This window comes from Lithobates pipiens, unplaced genomic scaffold (genome assembly GCF_037356315.1).
Source record: "Lithobates pipiens isolate NorthernLeopardFrog02 unplaced genomic scaffold, aLitPip1_a1.2 Scaffold_8, whole genome shotgun sequence".
NCBI lineage: Eukaryota > Metazoa > Chordata > Amphibia > Anura > Ranidae > Lithobates > Lithobates pipiens.
The window spans coordinates 155,458,658-155,478,356 of record NW_027507903.1 but is presented as its reverse complement, the minus strand read 5'-3'; the positions used below and the strand labels follow the sequence as shown (position 1 = coordinate 155,478,356).

The 19,699-nt window shown below is 38.2% G+C and overlaps 1 protein-coding gene across 36 annotated transcripts in view; it reads right to left on the bottom strand.

The window, feature by feature from the left end:
- The window catches only part of CELF2 (CUGBP Elav-like family member 2), a 683,959-nt gene that overhangs the window by 32,988 nt on the left and 631,272 nt on the right, over positions 1 to 19,699 (bottom strand). For 13 of the 36 annotated variants that reach the window (XM_077472885.1, XM_077472887.1, XM_077472889.1 and 10 more), the window contains 2 exons: positions 8,713 to 8,757; positions 922 to 978 (listed from right to left, as the gene is read on the bottom strand). The exons of 19 other annotated variants lie outside the window; for them this stretch is intronic. In XM_077472885.1, coding sequence (XP_077329011.1) covers positions 922 to 978; positions 8,713 to 8,757 — 102 coding nt within the window. The remainder of the gene's footprint in view (positions 1 to 921; positions 979 to 8,712; positions 8,758 to 19,699) is intronic. 4 more of the 36 variants (XM_077472891.1, XM_077472894.1, XM_077472896.1 and 1 more) reach the window with 1 other exon arrangement.

Here is a 19,699-nt window from a genome sequence, read left to right as displayed (position 1 = left end):
ACCACCCACTGTGGAAGGGAGTTTCACATCCTTACCGCTCTAAAAGTAAAGAATTTCTTATGCAGTTTAAGATTGAACCACCTTTTGTCCAACTTCATTGTGTGGCTGTGTGCCTTTGTTTAGTTAAATAGTTTTCCCCAGAGTAAAAAATCCCTACTTAACGATTTGTATTTCACTATCATATCCCCTCTTAAGCGTCACTTCCACATACAGCTCCAGTCTTTACTAAGAACTTCAACTTTTAAACTTCTCTGCACTGATGAATACCAATGAGTTAAACCACCTGTTGCCTCCTTCCTCCAGCTACTTCTTCTTTAATGTTAAAACAGATCAAATAGATGATTCAGTAAGTAAGAATATTTATTGTAATCACTGTGGTAGGCTGTTGTAGTTGGAAACCCAAATAATTAAAGTATCCCTGGACCCTGGCTTTGCATCACTACAGATGCATGGGTCATTCCCTAGGTCAGGGATATGCAATTAGCGGACCTCCAGCTGTTGCAAAACTACCATCATGCTCTGCCTCTGGGTGTCATTCTTGTGGCTGTCTTGTGGGAGTCTTGCTATGCCTCATGGGACTTGTAGTTCTGCAACAGCTGGAGGTCCGCTAATTGCATATCCCTGCCTAGGTCATTCCCTAGGTCATTCTAGGTCATTCCCTAGGTCATTCTGCATAGTATTTAAATGCTCTGTATAATGCTACTATAGTCCAAACATAAAAGGTTCCTCTCAAATTGTCCCTAATGTGTATTATAGTAGAGATCTTATGGGACAGTAATTGCTATAAATAGATCTATGTACTTTTGTTAACACTTAATACTGAATATAAGTAAATCTAAAAAAATTTTTTTCTAAAATGTGTTCATTTTCAGAGAATTCTAATAATGTATTATAAAAACAGTAATGGTAATCATAACATACTTGTATAGGATGTCAATGGCTTCATGCTTGTGGAATGTGTATAATGTAACATGTGTCCTGAAAGATAGGTAATGAAGAACAATTTCAGCTAAAATCAGGACATTTGGGCAAAATTTTTCTACTTGAGCAAAATGCATTGGGGTCAGTAGGGAAAGTTAAATTAATGCAGTTTTGGGTGTTTAAGGATTTTCCCATATCTGTTCTTGTGCCAAAAACAGTCCCTTATTAGCAAGAAAAATAGTCCACAGAAAGAAAAAAAGGAGGAAAACGTAAAATAAAAAGAAGATAAGATTTTTATTTTGCAAGCAAATTTCACTAATGTAGCTCAATGTGAAAAGTTGGGAGTTTCAGTTTGATGAAACTACACTAAATCTAAAATTGGTTATTTTTTGTCCCTACATCTGCTAAAAAGTTGCTACAAAGGAAATTGTAAATAGCCAATGACTGTGAATGACTGATCTCTATACTAGTAAAAGTCCACTTATTATGGCAAAATGTCAACTGCTTTATTGAATAAAGATGTGCAGAATAGCAGAGCAGACTCAACAGACCACAAACAATAAATTGATATTAAATACACAGTTTTTTAAAGCCTTTTCCACAGCTCATTTACTCACTCATTGAGTATGCAGCTTCTTTGTCTTTTAATCCTTGCTGATGTTCCTGTTGAAGCCATGGCTGCTTCCCCAGGTTTTCAGCTTCAGGATGGCTCCTTTCTCTTGCAGCATCCTATGAAGCCAATCTTGTATGTAGGGACTAGATTTGCGTCTCTCTACACTGTGTACATCCATATAAACACTTAGCCCTAAAGCCTTGGATGACAAGGCACTCCCCCACTCCTCTTCTTACTTTTCACCAAGCTAACAGACTGGCTCCAGACTGTAATGTCCACTGTTAACATTTTCATGTGAAGACTGGAAGTTCAGAGAAGCAGCACTGAGCAAGCACAAGCCAGCAGCATGTAAACTTGTAAACGGCAAGTGATTGGGTAAAATTTTAACAAATAGTTTACTTGGGACCTGCTGTAGTGAGATCTTCCAGTTATTACAGTTCCACCAGCAACAGCTTAAGTGGTAATTTCGACCCCGGAAGAATTTACTCCCTTCCTGACTGGGCCATTTTTTGCGATACGGCACTGTGACATTTTAACTGACAATTGTGGGGTTGTGTAATGCTGTACCCAAACAAAAATTATGTCCTTTTTGTCCCCACAAATAGAGCTTTATTTTGGTGGTATTTGATAACCTCTGTGGTTTTTATTTTTTTGGACTATAAACAAAAAAGACAGACTATTTAGAAAAAAATAAATAATATTTTTTACTTTTTGCTATAATAAATACCCCCAAAAAATATATTAAAAAAACAAATTTCTTCATCAGTTTAAGCCAATATGTATTTGTCTACATATTTTTGATAAAAAAAATCGCAATAAGCGTAAATTGATTGGTTTGCACAAAAGTTATATCATCTACAAAAAAGGGGATAGATTTATGGCATTTTTATTATTATTATTTTTTTACTAGTAATGGCGGCGATCTGCGATCTTTTTTATTGGGACTGCGATATTGCGGCTGACAGATCAGACATTTTTCACACTATTTTGGGACCATTGACATTTATACAGCAATCAGAGCTATAAATAGCCATTGATTACTGTATAAATATTACTGGCAAGGGGGATATTATATTACAATCAAGGGGAAAATGTGTGTCCTAGGGAGTGATTCTAATTGTGGGGGGATGGGACTGCCTGGGGGAAGAGACCAATTGTTGTTCCAAAGCAGTAGAAACAACAGATCGCTCTCCTCATCCCTACATTGACAGATCTCTGTTCTCTCCTTTTCAGGAGCAATCATGGGTAGCGCCGGCCACATGCACGGGCTCACACCGGGCGTGTGCACACCATATACTCCTTAAGGCATCTGCCGTACAGCCACGCCGATTCACGTAGGAGTGCCATTCTGCCGCTGTCAATCGACGGTGGGCAGACGGCGAGTGGTTAATATTAATCCCTTCCAAAACGTTGCTTATTTTCTAAGTGGACTTAGGAGATAATGATGATTCACATAGTCGTTACTAAAACCTACTATTTATAAACCAGACTTTTGATATTTTTTTAGATTCCATTGCTAGTCTATTGAATGAAACATATCAAATAATAAGCCAACGGTAAACCGGCAAAGCTGTGTAACTAAGCTAAGTGATGTTTTGCCTTTCAGAAGATGAAATGTTTTGTCCTGTTAAATATGATCTGCTGTTGTGAAACAAGTGTTCTCAGAGGAAACCTTTAAATTGGAGGCATCTATGCTGTGTTATATTATTTAACAAAACAATAACACTTTCACCATATGCAATGAGCTCAGTTGTTTTGTTTCCCAGACACAAGGGAAGGCAATGAAATAGCTCTGATTTACTGTATGGAAATTGCTGCTACATTTAGGCTTAAATCTATGACATGATATGAATACACATAAAAAGAAAAGGAATAATAAAATGATGAACGAGGTATCATCATTACTAGATAATCACAACCCTGGAGTATTGGAAATGCCAAGTGCCCCCTATCCCTAGGGATCTCATTATTTTTGAGTAGCCACACCTCCTCATTCCAATACATCCCTAAAAGATCTCTCTTTTGCTGAAAAGGGAGAGAACTGTACATCAGTGAAGAGTCGGGGCTTGGAGAGAATGAAGCAGCAGTTTACAATACTTGGGATACATTTTGATGAGGAGGTGAATGTGACCAACATAAATAAGTGAAAATGATTTTCTGAAGCATATAATACTCACAGACTAGCTCTGCCATTCTAAGATCCAATTGGAACTTTTTATTATTATTTTTTTCTGATGAAAATAATGATATATTTTAAGCAGCAGATGCTGATGTTTTATTCAATTAACAAGAAGATATATTATTAAAAGCCAAATAGTGCAAGTACCTGAATTTATGACTTGGTATCAGCCTCTTGCAATCTCCTTTACAGCAGAGCTCAAACTGAGAGAGAGATAAACAGCACAAGGAGCCAATCAGAAGTGCTCATTGTGCTAACTAGGAATATGATGATAGCAGGAGACAGCAGAGAGGACCTCAACAGTGTTGCTACTTCTTTTGCTGTCTTTTTATGGGTTGGGCAAAACAGGAAAAAAACTGCAATTTTATCAAAATATTATCAAAAAAAAATGGGTGCGCTGTTATAAAATAATAAGTAATAATACACAATCTCCTTAATAATTCAGTAATCTTAGTGCTCAGTGCACCAAATAATTTTGAAAATCCACACAATAAAGTGATAATATTGTTTAAATTGTTCAGAATTATATAGTGTGCAAAATATCCAAAGAAAATTAATATATATTGCTTGAAAAAAATAACACTTAAATAGTCCACCGTGACAAAGTGCTCCCATTAAAAAACACAATCCTTGCTCCCCAGTGCTTGAAAATGTGATTAGACCCTTCAGATTCCAGCCACCATCTAATCACCCCTATGTATACTATACACTCACCTTCTTGTTAAGACCTAAAATGTCAGAAATGTAGTTTGGTTGCTCATTAAGGTCAATCCACTGTATGCCCCATTTGGTGCTCCTCTTTCACTGGTAGATTCAATTGCCTCCACAGTAAAGTCCTCATGTTTCAGGGGTTATAACGAGGGAAATGCTTGCAGCTGTAGGCATCACCCCAGATATGCACATATGCACATAGGCACATATGTGCATACGGTTGGTGCTAAGGGGATAATTTTGAACAATTTAATGGAGAATATTATCACTTTATTGTGTGGTTTTCAACATTTATTTTTTGGTGCACTTAGCACTAGGATTACAGAATTATTAAGGAGATTGTGTATTGTTAATCATTATTTTAGAACAGCACACCACTTTTTTTATAATATTTAGATTTTTCAAGTGCTTGAGTACACTTAGTTCACGTATTTTGGTAGTATTTAACCAACACAGTTTTTTTTACTGTACAAAGGAACAAAAAAAGTCACACACATGTTGTGTCCCCATACTCGCGAGGAGGAGCAGAATGTGCTTTGGGGTATAATTCTAAGTATGCCCATGTTTTGTGTCAAAAATATCTAATTAAAATGACATCTTTGAGAAAAAAAAACATAAAATACTGGTGATAAATAATTAAACCTTCAAAAAAAAAAACTCACTATTATGGCCTTGTACCTTAGGGATTCTACTTTCCAAAGAGAGGTAATTTTAGGGGTGCTTGTACTGTCCTGGAATTTTTGGGCTACAGAAAATGTGATAGGTATCCGTGAAATCACAGGTATAGCTTACCCCCCATTGAAAGCCAAAAGGTGCTTATTGGATTTTGGGCCCTTCTATACTTCACACACGTGGTATTCCACATCCCACTGTGTACTGTAATGTATGTATGGTCAGGGAATATAGCTGGCTTAGTATAGCTTCAGCCTATGCAGCTCTCATTCCCTTAAGGCAAGCATGCTACTGGTTCTTGTGGTCAATAAAAAGGCAAGTGTTCATTCTAGGGGCAGGCAGAGCCATGGTCAGTATGCAGACAAATTGTTGGTCCAAGCAGCAGGCAGAAACATGGGCAAAATAACAGGCAAAGGTTTGGTAGACAGGAGATCAGAAAAAGGTAAATGACAGCTAGTTAGGCACATGGGAAACACCTTCACCACACTGTGCAGTCCAATACCTAAGACTAATACTGCAGTGAAGTGTGGTAGCAACAGAAAGTGCCCATTATGTAATGCTTAGGTTGTAAGGGACGATAGGGACAATAATACTGCATAGCTTTCCTTAGTCCATCTTTGGTGCATACAAGGCATTTATTTGGGGTTTTCCCTTGAGTTTGGATAGAAGGGAGGAGATCAGAGAAGTTTCTTATATGCAGACTGAATCTGAATGAAGCCTTTCAATAATTCTCTGAAATGCTTTATGGAATAAAGGTGACAAAAGTACCACACTATCTTTCTGCTGCTATCAATATACAATAAGCATCCAGGACTCAAGCTGGCTATCTCTCCCTTCGTACATATGTAAATCAAACATGTAACATGTAACCTGTAGCCCTCCCAACAACCTAACCCCATATCTGTTGCATTTACTAGATGCAGCTTAAGTTAAGTCTGCCTGTAAAGTGGAAACAAATGTTTTTCTAGGGTACATAAACTTCTGAATATTTTTGAGTAAAGAGCAGGGGCACTTCTGGGCACAGAGAATTGTCACTGAAATTCATAAATTGTAATATTGTTTGATATTGTGTCCTGGTAATAACCGAAGATACAGTAAGTGCATGTAGTGGATTGGATGTACTGTATGGACCAATATGATTTACGTTTTTAGGTGATTCTCATGTTTAGAACCATAATAGGCTTTCACTCAAATGGTCTGACATGGTCAGGTAAATTGGGCAACTTTTAAGTACCTGCTAAGATTCAAGTAATTACTGCTAAGTATTCTACATAATTGCTAAGAATCAAGAACCCAATGACTCACCATGGATCGGGTCACATGGCATGCCTATATTAAAGAAAATAGGCGAAATGCAGTTCATGTTTAATGGCTGAATTGATCATTATCCACTCAACTTATGACAGAATTGAAAATAGTTTAGCTCATTTCATGTCCAATATTGTATATTATTTTAGTAAAAAAAAGCATATGATTTTGACACAAACAACAATAATACAACTACATGAGTGCTTAGAACATTAAAATATTAAAATAAGGATGTGGGTGGAATTTACAATTTTAAAGAAGAGCAATAATGTCATTGAAATGTGTTTATGTACCTTCTAATCTGCTTTCTGCCATTAAGTTTATACATTATTAAACTTAATGAAATATGTAAAATGTTTTGGATCATTACAGCCCTGGACAATTGGTCTTAGAATGATCATTGTTTTAGCTATCCTTGTTAGAAATATTTGACTTGTTTTCACCCAGTTCAATTTAAATGTTATTTGATATTATCACTAGGGAGTAATCTGAATATTCAATATTCATTTAGGTTGTTCATATCAGGCTTGTACTCTTAAGAGCTAAAGACCGTCTTTTGTCAATAGCAAATTCAGAGTGTGAACTACATCTGAAATATTTATGGTAGCAAGGAACAAGAATAAATCAAAGTTTGACTGCTCTAGCTCTGTTACTTGTATTGGGGCAAAGGCTGGGGAAGGTCAACATTCCTATTGGTCATAGCTCTATTTTACATTCTACAGAGAATTAATAGAGAAATAAAAATTGCAAATATCTTTTTATGTTTTTTTATTTTTATTTTGGCATTGATGTTTTATGCAAGCATAATTCGGAATTGTTGAAAATGAGTGGATCACTAGGAGTAAGCTCATAAAAAACAAGAACAGGACATCCATTATACATTGAATATATCCCTAAAGCCCAGGGGGCAGTGATAGGAGTTAACTTACAAAATGCTGTTTTCCCTCAAAGTATGTATTTAAATATAATGTGAAGACCTGTTGACATGCAAATATTAAATAAAAAGCCAACAGATTTTGGTCATTCTGAATTGAACCACTTTGCCAAGTTGTACAGCAAAGGTGACAGTTGGTAAAAATTATTATACTGACAGCTTTCAGCTTTTATTCATATATGTTTTCATATTAAAAAAAAAAATGTTACTGAACCTGTATTACACTGAGCACTCTTCTTGTGCTAAAAACCCACAGCTCCAAATAAAATAAAATAAGCACTTTCAAATACCTATACTAAGTACAAATACATAAATAAACAAACAAACAAAGAAAAGCACATTCTCCACTTCAAAACTTAGGATAATCTGAATAATATTTAAGGCAAAACATTTAGGGAATGTTGGGTGAATCTACATTCACTGAATAATAAATAGGATGAATAGTGTGGTAAAGTACATTTCTATTGAAGAACAGATGTTGCTCACATCTAGCTTGATTACATTTTTACATGGGTGAATCTTGTTTGAGGACATTTTCACATGGACCAATGCAAAATGCTACATTTGATGGCAGAATCTTACATCAATGTTGGGTGAATCTATATTCACCGAATAATAAATAGATAATAATAATAAATAGAATGAATAGTGTGGTAAAGTGCATTTCTATTGAAGAACAGATGTTGCTCAAATCTTGCTTGATTACATTTTTACATTGGTGAATCTTGTTTGAGGACATTTTCACATGGACCAATGCAAAATGCTACATTTGATGGCAGAATCTTGTTTTAAAATTGGAGAAAATTATAAAAATTTTGAAAAATCAAATCTGCTTTGAAAAAAACTTAATATCTGCTGAATTTATCTTCAAATCAATGATAAATAAACCCCACATTTTTATTACCTGTTAATGTGTCAGAAGATCTGTTGATTTTCTACTTCCTATAATAGGATTACAATATTGCATGTTCTGCAGTAAAATCTCTGCCGTGTTGTCATTCAAGGTTATTTTTTTTATCTTCAAAGGTTTTAACTATATAACTTAGTCCAAATATGGGCATTAATGGCACATTGCCATCTTCACTGGGAAGGGAAGTGACTGCTATCTTGCCCCATGTGGGGCAGGTGGGTGGAACATGAGCCCAACATCTTGTCACCACCCCCTCCTGGGATTTGGTGTCACACATTAGTTTCCTGTAATGTCATAGCTGATTTTTGACCTTAGTCTGACTATGGGTAGTGATGTCAGGAGAAACTCTTCCCTGGAGATCCCCTGGCGTATGAAAAAGTGCCAATGATGACAACAACTATAGTGCCCAAACACTGTTTGAGCTGCAAACAAGGGGGGCGGTGCTTCCCCAAATTCCAACCTACCATTACTGGAGCAGGCAGGCAGGAAATTCTGGACATTGCTGTAACCTGAAACGGTAAATATTAAAGATAACAAATTAATTTTTCACTTGTGTGTTTATTACATTTTTTTCTTTTGCTGGTTAGTGCTTCATAGACTCTCCTGGGGCCCAGACTGTGCATAGACACAGTTTCAGAACCATGGAAAGCACGAGGGAAATTTTACAAATAGACATTCTTGCTACGAGATTTGTCCGAATCATTCCTATAAAGATTTGTCCAAAACTGAAAAACAGCTGCTACTATACTATCACGACTCTTCTGGTCAAGATTCAAACTAACAATATTTTGCCTGCAAATATAATAGTATAAAGGACAAATCCTGATAGAAAATGCTGGGTAAATCCCGACAAATCTTGCTTGGTCAGATTTAACAATTTTTTCACAGGGTGAATTTCACTAGTGAATCCTTGATAAAGGATATGCAATATGTGGCATTATTTAAACATGGGAAATACAAATATTTGCTTGAATTTACCTCAACTATAAGTACAGCTACTGCTGTTTAAATGCATACTTCCAGCATTTAGTACACATTTCTTTTGGCTACATAACCACCTTTTCTCCTTTTTTGGTTAATTGTAATATGAAAAGTAAAACTGTAATGGGATTTAGACAATGAAGAGAAATGTGAAATGCTATTCCTTCTACATAGGCATGCTTAGACATAATGCTGTGATTCTATGATACATAAAATCTGTATACACTAAGTGCTTTCAATTCAGTCAAATTATACATATCATAAACAGTTTTTACTGATTTTATTTGATTTCTTAAGTACTTTTCTTTGTTCTTAAAACGGTATGTTTGACAATCATAGAAATTCAAAATGGACTATTAAAGCCAGGACCATGAACATGGGCTGGCACACTTTTGGCAAATCCAATGAATGACTAGAGGAACATCAGCCTTAAATAGAAGCCTGACCACACGTTGGAAATCCCCTTGTGTGCAGTTTTAATTTAGCATTATGTGCCGTGCCAACTATCCAACTTGAAATTGCTGTGAAATCACATTTCTATGTCATTAAACTGTGCAGAACCATTTCACATGTGGCCATGGTTAAATGCCTTAGCAGGCAAGTGCTTATATATGCTGTTTACTGACAGGTATATAGCGAATAAATTCTTCTTCATGGGGAAATTGCCTTGTGCTAATGTGAAGCACCCCTGCTCTTATTCATTGTTTTTAAAACTGACAGGCATGCACACTAACCTAAAAGACCACTATTTTTATATTACCCCAGGGGTGAATCACCAATAGATTTGATCTATATAATAAATGTCACAGTGGCTGTTGTGAGCTAATGGCGACTGTCCCTCATTTCAACAAAAGCAGCTGGGAGATTCAGTATGACCTTTTTAGAGGGGCTACCATACAATAGACTGAGAAAAGGCACATGCTTTCAGAGGCACTGACATGTTTTCCAGAAGAAAAATTGCAATACAATGTCCCCTTTATATTTGTAAATGAAAATAAAGTTCCACAAAGATAATTGGAGTGTGTTTATTGATTAATATGGTGCAATTATGTTGAACTTTCCTTATGATTTCTTTGAGGTAGTTATAACAAGGAAGATAGCAAAACAACTCATTGAAGATTTCTCAGTGGAATAGCTCAGAGGCCACTGTGCTAGATACATGGGGACAGGCGAGTTCAGTATAAAGTGAACCTGTCACCAATGTGACTCATTGCACTGTTCCAGTAATTTGACAGGCAGTGGCTCTGTGTTTTTCTAGAACACTGACATAAAGTCTGATATCATACTGATCTAATTTACGGTACTGTGGTAAGTGCAAGGAAAACATACTAGCCAAGTACAAGTGCAATAGTTCCAGCTTATTAAGTTGTCTTAATCTGTTATAAATGATAGGTTGTACTGCTGTATTATTAAAATGCATACATATAATTTATAAGAAGCATATTATTAGTCTTTAACCACCTCAATACCATGTATAGTAAAACATCTGTGAATAGGTGACTCATTGGACAGCTATGATCACAGGTTTAATGTACAGTGTTCTTTACCTTTTGATCACTGTGAACCAATCACAGCCATCACAAGTGTAAACATTCAGCTCACTTACACCAGCAGACGGTAAGTGCTGAATGACTAAACACAGGCAGGAATGAGGACTGCAGCAGATTGAAGGTTAAAGTGGTTGCAATCCTGAAAAAAAACAAAAAAGAGATCCTGTTCCCTTATAGCAGGTTAAACAGCACAGTGCTTGTGATGTCTAACCTGTCCCTCTGTAAGCTGTAAAAAAAACCTAAGTTGATCATGCCAGTCCTTGTGTCCCCCTCTGTGTACTGACCATGGTAATCAGGGCTCAGCAGTCCTTATTAAAATGGTCAGTTTATGTGCCTCCATCATCCGCTGCTCTGCTCTCTTACCCTCTCCCCCTCCTCCCTGCCTGTCAGCTCCTGTGTCTGTGTGAGCTATCTTCACCCCCCTCCTGCTGCTATTAGCAGAAAAGTTTAAATAATGTCCCTGCCAGCTCCTCTCTTTTATCCAGCCATAACACACAGTGTAATTTTTTTTTTTTTAAACAATGCCTCCAAATACCCTTTTTCACATATTTTCAGGCCAGTCGCATGACTCCCAGCCACTCTCCTAGTCTGATCCAGGGCTACAGTGGGAGGGACTGAGTGGCCAGCACGGTGGTCATATGACCTCCCCGGCTGACATCAGAGGGAGATCTCGGACCCTCCCGCTGTAGCCCTGGGTTGGAGGAGGAGAGAGGCCAGGAGTCATGTGAACGGCCAGAAGATATCTGAAAGAAAGGTATTTCGATGTATTTCGAGGCATTGTTTTTAAAAAAAAAAACACTTACACTGTTTGTTATGGCTGAATATAAGAGGGGGGCTGGCAGTGAACTACTTCTTAATGGTTACAACCCTTTTAAGGTGTGGGGGTTAATATGCCACTGATCATCAATGATTGTGGGATTGTTTTCTTAAAGGTAGTGGGGTTGTGAAGTGTTTTAAAGTGCCACTAAACCACCATGGATTATGGATTTTTTTTATGGTGGGGGGGGTTAAAGTGCCACTGATAACTAGTGATTGTGAGATGATTTTTGTTGGTGTTTAATTTGTTTACTGAGGCTTTTACAACAGTACAATGGTTACAAATCCATAGACAAAAATGTCATGTAATATAGCTTAGTTATTCAAGTTTAAAATATCGACAAATAGGTGAGGAGGATGTACTGACTCAATAATTATGGTAAGGTAAAGAAAAGAAGAAGAAAACCTAGACACTATATGGAAAAGTCAAGAAGGGAGAGTGATAAGTTAGTGGAGGGGAAGGAGTATATGGAAGGGTCCCGGAAGGAGAAGGGGGAAGGGGAGGAACTGGCTGGAGAGGATACCCAGTAACTGTGTAGCTTTCAGGCAATATAATTATAACAGAGATAGAGATAAGAAAATATATATAAAATGCACCAACCTTCAAAATATCTTTAGCTGCTGCCCCTTTAAGTGTGTTAAATCCACTAATAGAATTCAGAATTATAAAGTTAGGTGCTACTTCTACACTTAGTGCTTTTAAAAAATATAATACAAGTTTTCACCGCTGCACTGTGGGTTACATTAGCTGTTGAGGAGGGCATATAACATGTTGAGATTTACTACCTCACTTGCTGATATAATCCAAAGGCTGAGCAGGTCTTTATGGCCATATGATTCTGGTGAGTGGTTCCCTTTACCACACATGGTGGAGCACTTTACTTTGGAGTGAAGACGCTGTCTCTGATATTTAAAGACCCGGAGCATGGGATTATTTCATATATGCACGCACACTAACTGAATTGCATAACAGTTATTTGTGAGTGGAAATTATTTTGCAGGTGTATGGACGCTGTTGAAAAGATTTCTTTAACCACTTTCAGACCGGACCATTTTGCTGGTAAATGACCAGAGGTCTTTTTACAATTTGGCACTGCGCTGCTTTAACTGGTAATTGCGCGGTCATGCAATGTTGTACCCAAACAAAATTTGCGTCCTTTTCTTCCCACAAATAGAGCTTTCTTTTGATGGTATTTGATTGCCTCTGCGATTTTTATTTTTTGCGATATAAACGTAAAAAGACCGCAAATTTAGAAAAAAAATGATATTTTCTACTTTTTGTTATTAGAAAAATCCAATAAACTCAATTTTAGTCATACATTTAGGCCAAAATGTATTCAGCCACATGTCTTTGGTAAAAAAAAGTCAATAATTGTATATTTATTGGTTTGCGCAAAAGTTGTCACATCTACAAACTAAGGTACGTTTTCTGGAATTTACGCAGCTTTTAGTTTACGACTGCCTATCTCATTTCTTGAGGTGCTAAAATGGCAGGGCAGTACAAACCCCCCCCAAATGACCCCATTTTGGAAAGTAGACCCCCTAAGGAAATTGATAAGTGGCATGTTGAGCCCATTGAATATTTTATTTTTTTGCCTCAAGCGATTGAATAATGACAAAAAAAAAAATTATTTTTTTTTTTTCCACAAAGTTGTCACTAAATGATATATTGCTCACACAGGCTATGAGCATATGTGAAATGACACCCCAAAATAAATTCTGCTGCTTCTCCTGAGTACGGGGATACCATATATGTGGGACTTTTTGGGAGCCTAGCCACGTACGGGGCCCCGAAAACCAAGCACCGCCTTCAGGCTTTCTAAGGGCGTAAATTTTTGATTTCACTTCTCACTACCTATTACAGTTTTGAAGGCCATAAAATGCCAAGATGGCACAAAACCCCCACAAATGACCCCATTTTAGAAAGTAGACACCTCAAGCTATTTGCTAAGAGGCATTTTGAGTCCATGGAATATTTTATATTTTGCCACAAGTTGCGGGAAAATTACAAACTTTAATTTTTTTTAATTTTTTTTTCACAAAGTTGTCACTAAATGATATATTGCTCACACATGCTATGGGCATATGTGAAATGACACCCCAAAATAAATTCTGCTGCTTCTCCTGAGTACGGGGATACCACATATGTGGGACTTTTTGGGAGCCTAGCCGCGTACGGGGCCCCGAAAACCAAGAACCGCCTTCAGGTTTTCTAAGGGCGTAAATATTTGACTTCACTCCTCACTACCTATTACAGTTTTGAAGGCCATAAAATGCCAAGATGGCACAAAACCCCCACAAATGACCCCATTTTAGAAAGTAGACACCCCAAGCTATTTGCTGAGAGGCATGTTGAGTCCATGGAATATTTAATATTTTGCCACAAGTTGCGGGAAAATTACAAACTTTTTTTTTTTTTCACAAAGTTGTCACTAAATGATATATTGCTCACGCATGCCATGGGCATATGTGAAATGACACCCCAAAATAAATTCTGCTGCTTCTCCTGAGTACAGGGATACCACATATGTGGGACTTTTTGGGAGCCTAGCCGCGTACGGGGCCCCGAAAACCAAGCACCGCCTTCAGGCTTTCTAAGGGCGTTACAGTTTTGTAGGCCATAAAATGCCAAGATGGCACAAACCCCCCCCAAATGACCCCATTTTGGAAAGTAGACACCCCTAAATTTAGGGGTACACTAGTGAGACTAGGTAATAAATGGCGGGTGCCCTGAAACTATAAAAAAATAACTAACCAACCAGCGTCACCTGTAACAGTTATATGGTGATCACTGGTGAAAGGGTTAACTAGGGGGCAATCAGGGGGCTTTATGCGGTAGTATATGGGGGTCCCTGGCGCTATAAAAAGCTGCGGCGAACCTAAATACCTACCTGCCTAACTAGCGTCACCTGTGACACTAATACAGCGATCAGAAAAACGATCGCTTATTAGGCTGGGTTCACACTGGAGCGATGCGGGAACGCCACGAATCCGCGGCGGGTTCCCGCATCGCATGCCTCTCGGTGGCAGTTCACACTGCCCTATGCGAACTGCTGGGAGTGTCAGTGAAATGTTAATGACACCCCCAGATCAGTTCGCATATCGCAGTGCGATCTGCAAACTCGGATCGCATGGTGTGAACACCCATGCGATCCGATTCTGCTGCGGGCCAAAAAAAGGGTCCCGTGCGAATTTGCGGCGGGTGCGGCGGGTGCAATGCGAATTCAGCCATACTATCTGTATGGCTGAACTCGAATCGCACAGAGATCGGATGTGATTTGCACTGCAGTGCGGTGCGAATCACATTCGTTCTCATAAACCGCTGCAATGTGAACCCAGCCTTAGTGACACTGGCGACGGGGGGTGATCACGGGGTTAAACCTTTATTGGGGGGGTTAGGGGGGTACATTAGAACTAAAGGGGGCTAACCCTAACTGCCCTAACAGTTATTACAGTCACAAATGACACCAATGCAAAAAAAAAAAAAATGACATTGGTGTCACTGTGACTGGGGGGCAGGGGTAATTGGGGGGGGTGATCGGGGGGGTGTGAGTGTGCCTGGCATGTTCTACTGTGTAGTGTCGTGTTGGTGCAACTCACTGATCCTCTCTCCTCGGTGTCGGAACGAAAAATACCGACACGGAGGAGAGATTACATCACTTCCTCTCCTGTGTTTACATTACAGGAGAGGAAGTGATGTGACGAAGGATTTCTATTCGTCGGGAGCAATCGCGAGGGGGTGGCCATGAATGAATGGCCGTCCCCTCATCCGGGATCGCTCCCGAACGAATACCGACCGCCGCAGGCACCGGGCGGGGGCCCGATCGGGCCCCCGACCGGCGGGAAGGCAAGGACGTACATGTAAGCCCTTATGCCTGCCCGTGCCATTCTGTCGACGTACATCGTCGTGCGGCGGTCGGGAAGTGGTTAAATGAATATAGACATCAATAGAGATTGACTGTTTAGGATACTTAGTGTATTGTTATATTCAGGAGTTTGGTATATAACTTGTATTGTACCACTTTGGGATTTTTTCATATTCCCCCACACCTTTTGACATTTTTTATATATTTTTTAAAACATTTTTGATAAGCCGTAAGTGAAGAAGTAGCGACTAGCTTTATAATTCTGATATCAGAGATCCAGTAGGTAATGGTCAAAGTTATTTGGTGTTAATACAAAACCTACGGCTCCCAGAAAAAAAAGAAATTTAGCCAGTGTTCTACAGCTTCACTGTTAATGTTTCATCTTGTAAGGGCCAATGCACCCTATTTTTACCCTCCAACAGTACCATGAATTCAGATTTCTTTAAAGGTTAAGCAATCCCAGATATTTTGTCTTTTTTTCCCTTCATATAGTAAAACTAAAAACAGTGGTTAATAAATACCACCAAAGCAAAGCTTTATCTGTCTCAAGGAATTGTCAGATGTTTATAGCACTGAAAACTGAAAATGGTAGTGAAGGGGTATATACAGCTAAATATTCAGGTGGTTGAGGAGATAATTTATTAAATATATAATTTTATAATTTTCAGCATATTGGTCAAATATCTAGTCAAAAAAGATAGATTCCTTTTTTCCCATTTTTTATTTTATTTGATTGGGTTTTTTCAATTAGCACATTATGTTGGGCTATACTAAAATTATTTTTATATATTTTAATTATTAGGGCATGCATGTCATGAGAGAAATACATTGCTTATCACCTTTTTGAAAATGCCTCATCACCATACTGACCCGCTGACTTCCCTGATTTCTCCAGACTGTACATGTTGAGTTCCTGAAGTGTCTCCTGACATGTTTTATCCCTCAAACCTTCCATCATCATTTCTATTGTCCAACTCTGGACTCATTCTATCATGATATTTAAGTCTTGCTTTTTTTTTGCTCTGTGCAGTAGTTTTGCACAGAGCATGCCAGAGCCTCTTCTTCTCAGGTCCCTCGTTTGCACTCCTGGCCCCTCCATCCTGCCAAGTGCCCCCATAGCAAGCAGTTTGCTATGGGGATACCTGAGCCGAGCCACTGCTCTGTGTGTCCATTCAAACTAGGAGCCATGGCTCTATCCCGCCCCCTCTCTCTCCTCATTGGCTCACTGACTTTGATTGCAGCAGCGAGAGCCAATGGCAAACACTGCTGTGTCTCAGCCAATCAGGAGGGAGAGTCCCGTATAGCTGAAGCTCTTGTTCAACATCACTGAATTGAGATGGGGCTCAGGCAAGTATTAGCTGAGGGGGACTACTGCACACAAGAGATTTTTACATAGAATGCATTAAGATAAAAAAAAACTTCTGCCCTTACAACCACTTTATGCATTAGGATAAAAAGCCTTCTGTGTGCAGCAGCCCCCCCCCCCCCCAACACTTACCTGAGATCCCTCTCTGTCCAGTGATGTCCATGAGTGTCTTAGCCATCCGAGATTATCCCGCCTGATTGGTTGAGACACAGCAGTGGTGCCATTGGCTGCTGCTGCTGTCAATCAAGGTCAGCTAGCCAATCTAGAGAGAGAGAGGGTGGGCCAGGTCAGGGCTCCTTGTCTGAATGGACACAGGAGCTGTGACTCGGCTTGGGAGCCCCCATAGCAAGCTGCTTGCTGTGGAGGCATTGAACAGGAGGGAGGGGCCAGGTTCACAGAAGAGGGACACGAGAAGAAGAGGATCCAGGCTGCTCTGTGTAAATCTACTGCAACAGAGCAGGTAAGTATAACATGTTTGTTATTTTTTTTTTTTTGGAAAAAAAAAATCACTTTGACTATTAACCTGGAGTTTGGGTTTATTATAAATTACAACATTGGTAAACCATCCGGTCACCAGACTTCCTACAATTTTTCTTATACATAATATGTACAAATAATAGACAATGACCACAAATTGTAATTATGGTGGTTTGCTACTATTGCTATACCACTACCATGGATTTAATTTCAATATCAAAACAGCATATGCTAAATTTAAAAGTGGTATTAATGGCTTAGTTCTTTAGCTAATCATGTAGCATGAATATATATATGTTATAAATGTATACATAGTATACATAGAATACCCAACATGCCTCATTTGTGATTATATAAAAGCGAAAAAGTGTTTTCTGCAAAATAAACAATATGCAATGCAAATAGATAAGAAAATACCATATGTATTAAAGCATGCCAACCAGCCAAATGAGTGTTTTTTATGTGCACATATTTATATATCCAGTTAATCAATTAGTTAATTGCTGATTGTTATAGTTGGTATAGCCCACTATGATTTCAAATAAATAACTAACTGAAAAAATGAGAAACATTGCTATTATAAAATGTCAGTACATACATAGGTACAAAGCAGTATTTCAAGCATTACAGAAAAGAAATAGTCAACAGTTGATAAAGCATAAATTCTTTTTCTTCTGTATTTTGCTTTCTGCAACATACATTCCTATGCCTATCCTTGCATGTCTGCAATAATTAAAGGGGACATTTATTTTATCCAAAGGCAATTTAGACATATTCAACTCTAATTTTTCAGGCCATGAAACAAAGGAAACAGCTTATTGCCCTAGGTGTTCTTTTCAACAAAGGGAATCTCACCTTTTAAGTTGCTGCACAAAGTTACTAAGGATCACTTAAGGGAATGCTGCTGGGAGGTACTTAGTAGAATAAAAAAAAAAAAACAAGTACGAGCAGCAACAATCAAGGCCATGTTGCCATGATTACAGTTTAAACACTTTGCTATGTTTTTCATGTTTTACTAGTCTCCAGTGAGTGCAAAGTGGAATTATGTATTTTTTTTCTTGTGTGTCAGAAACAAGATGCTTGCACTATTGCAAACAGCACACATCTTTCTGTTGGCTGTGTTCCATTAAGCATTCTAGCATTTGGTTCTTAGTATGAAAAATGGAATGAATCACAGCACACAATGCAAAATAATGATAACTTATGTTACTGTGATACATACAACAAATACATTTTAGGCTTAAAGTGGAACTTTATCCATAACAACTTGATCAAAAATAATGTTCTTTAGCAAGGAACATACATCCCACATGTATAATTATGCAAACTAATTATTCAAAATATGGTGTTTGCTGTAAATTGCCTCCAACATTGTTCCTGTTTCTTCTTGCCGGAGGCTGCCATTTTGCTGAAGCCCAGAGCCCATGAACAGCAGTAAATCATAAAGCAGAACAAAACCCCTTGATTTAATGGTTTCAAAAAACAGGTACAATCCTGGAATGGTGGGATTGCTAACTGTCACATTTGCTTGTGTCCACAACCAAACTGTCAATCCATAAACTAGATGGCGTCAGAAATTATTACATGTGCAGCCTCATGGCAGTTGCAGATCAAACAGAAACAGCTTTGTTGGCTGTAAGGGACAGGAGGGCTTAATTCTGGTTTAAGGCTGTCAGCAGATTGGCCTCTACAAATTCTGCAGTGCATAAAAATGGAGAGCAACTGAGCATGTGCAGAGCTGGGGGAGGCAGTGTATTACTGGATTTTAAATAGTATAGGCACTTATTTTTAATGTTTTATACAGCTATACCTGCAAAAGGGGTCAGCCTGAAGTGATCTAGCAGGGCTTAATTTTCTGGTTAAAGTTCTACTTTAAGTGTCAAATTAACATGGCAAATCAGACTATTTCAGAAGTAAATGTCTGATAACTGTCCCACAATGGCCCAAAATTCTCTCATTGCTAAATAATTCCTGGATGATTCACATTTATAATGGCTGAAGATGTCACACATTGAGGCTGATTTACTAACAGAGATGAGAATGTTCACGCATTAAATTTGTGTGAATATTTACTTTAATTCATGTGCAGATGAAATAAGTAAACAGACATTTGTTTTTCTCATAAAATAATAACTGAAGTGAATTTGCATACAATTCATTGTGTGAACATTCTCAACTCCTTTACTAAATCAACCCCAGTGATTGTATTTCATACTGCACCATGTTAAATATTGCTTTTTGTCCTGCATACCATTGTCCTGGATGAACCATAGAAATATGGCCAAATGTTGTAGATTTGCTAATCTGGGTCCTCTCACATCTGTTGATTAACCTCCCTGGCGGAACGATTATTTCGGATTTTAGGTGCTAAAAGCGGTACAATTATTTTGCATGA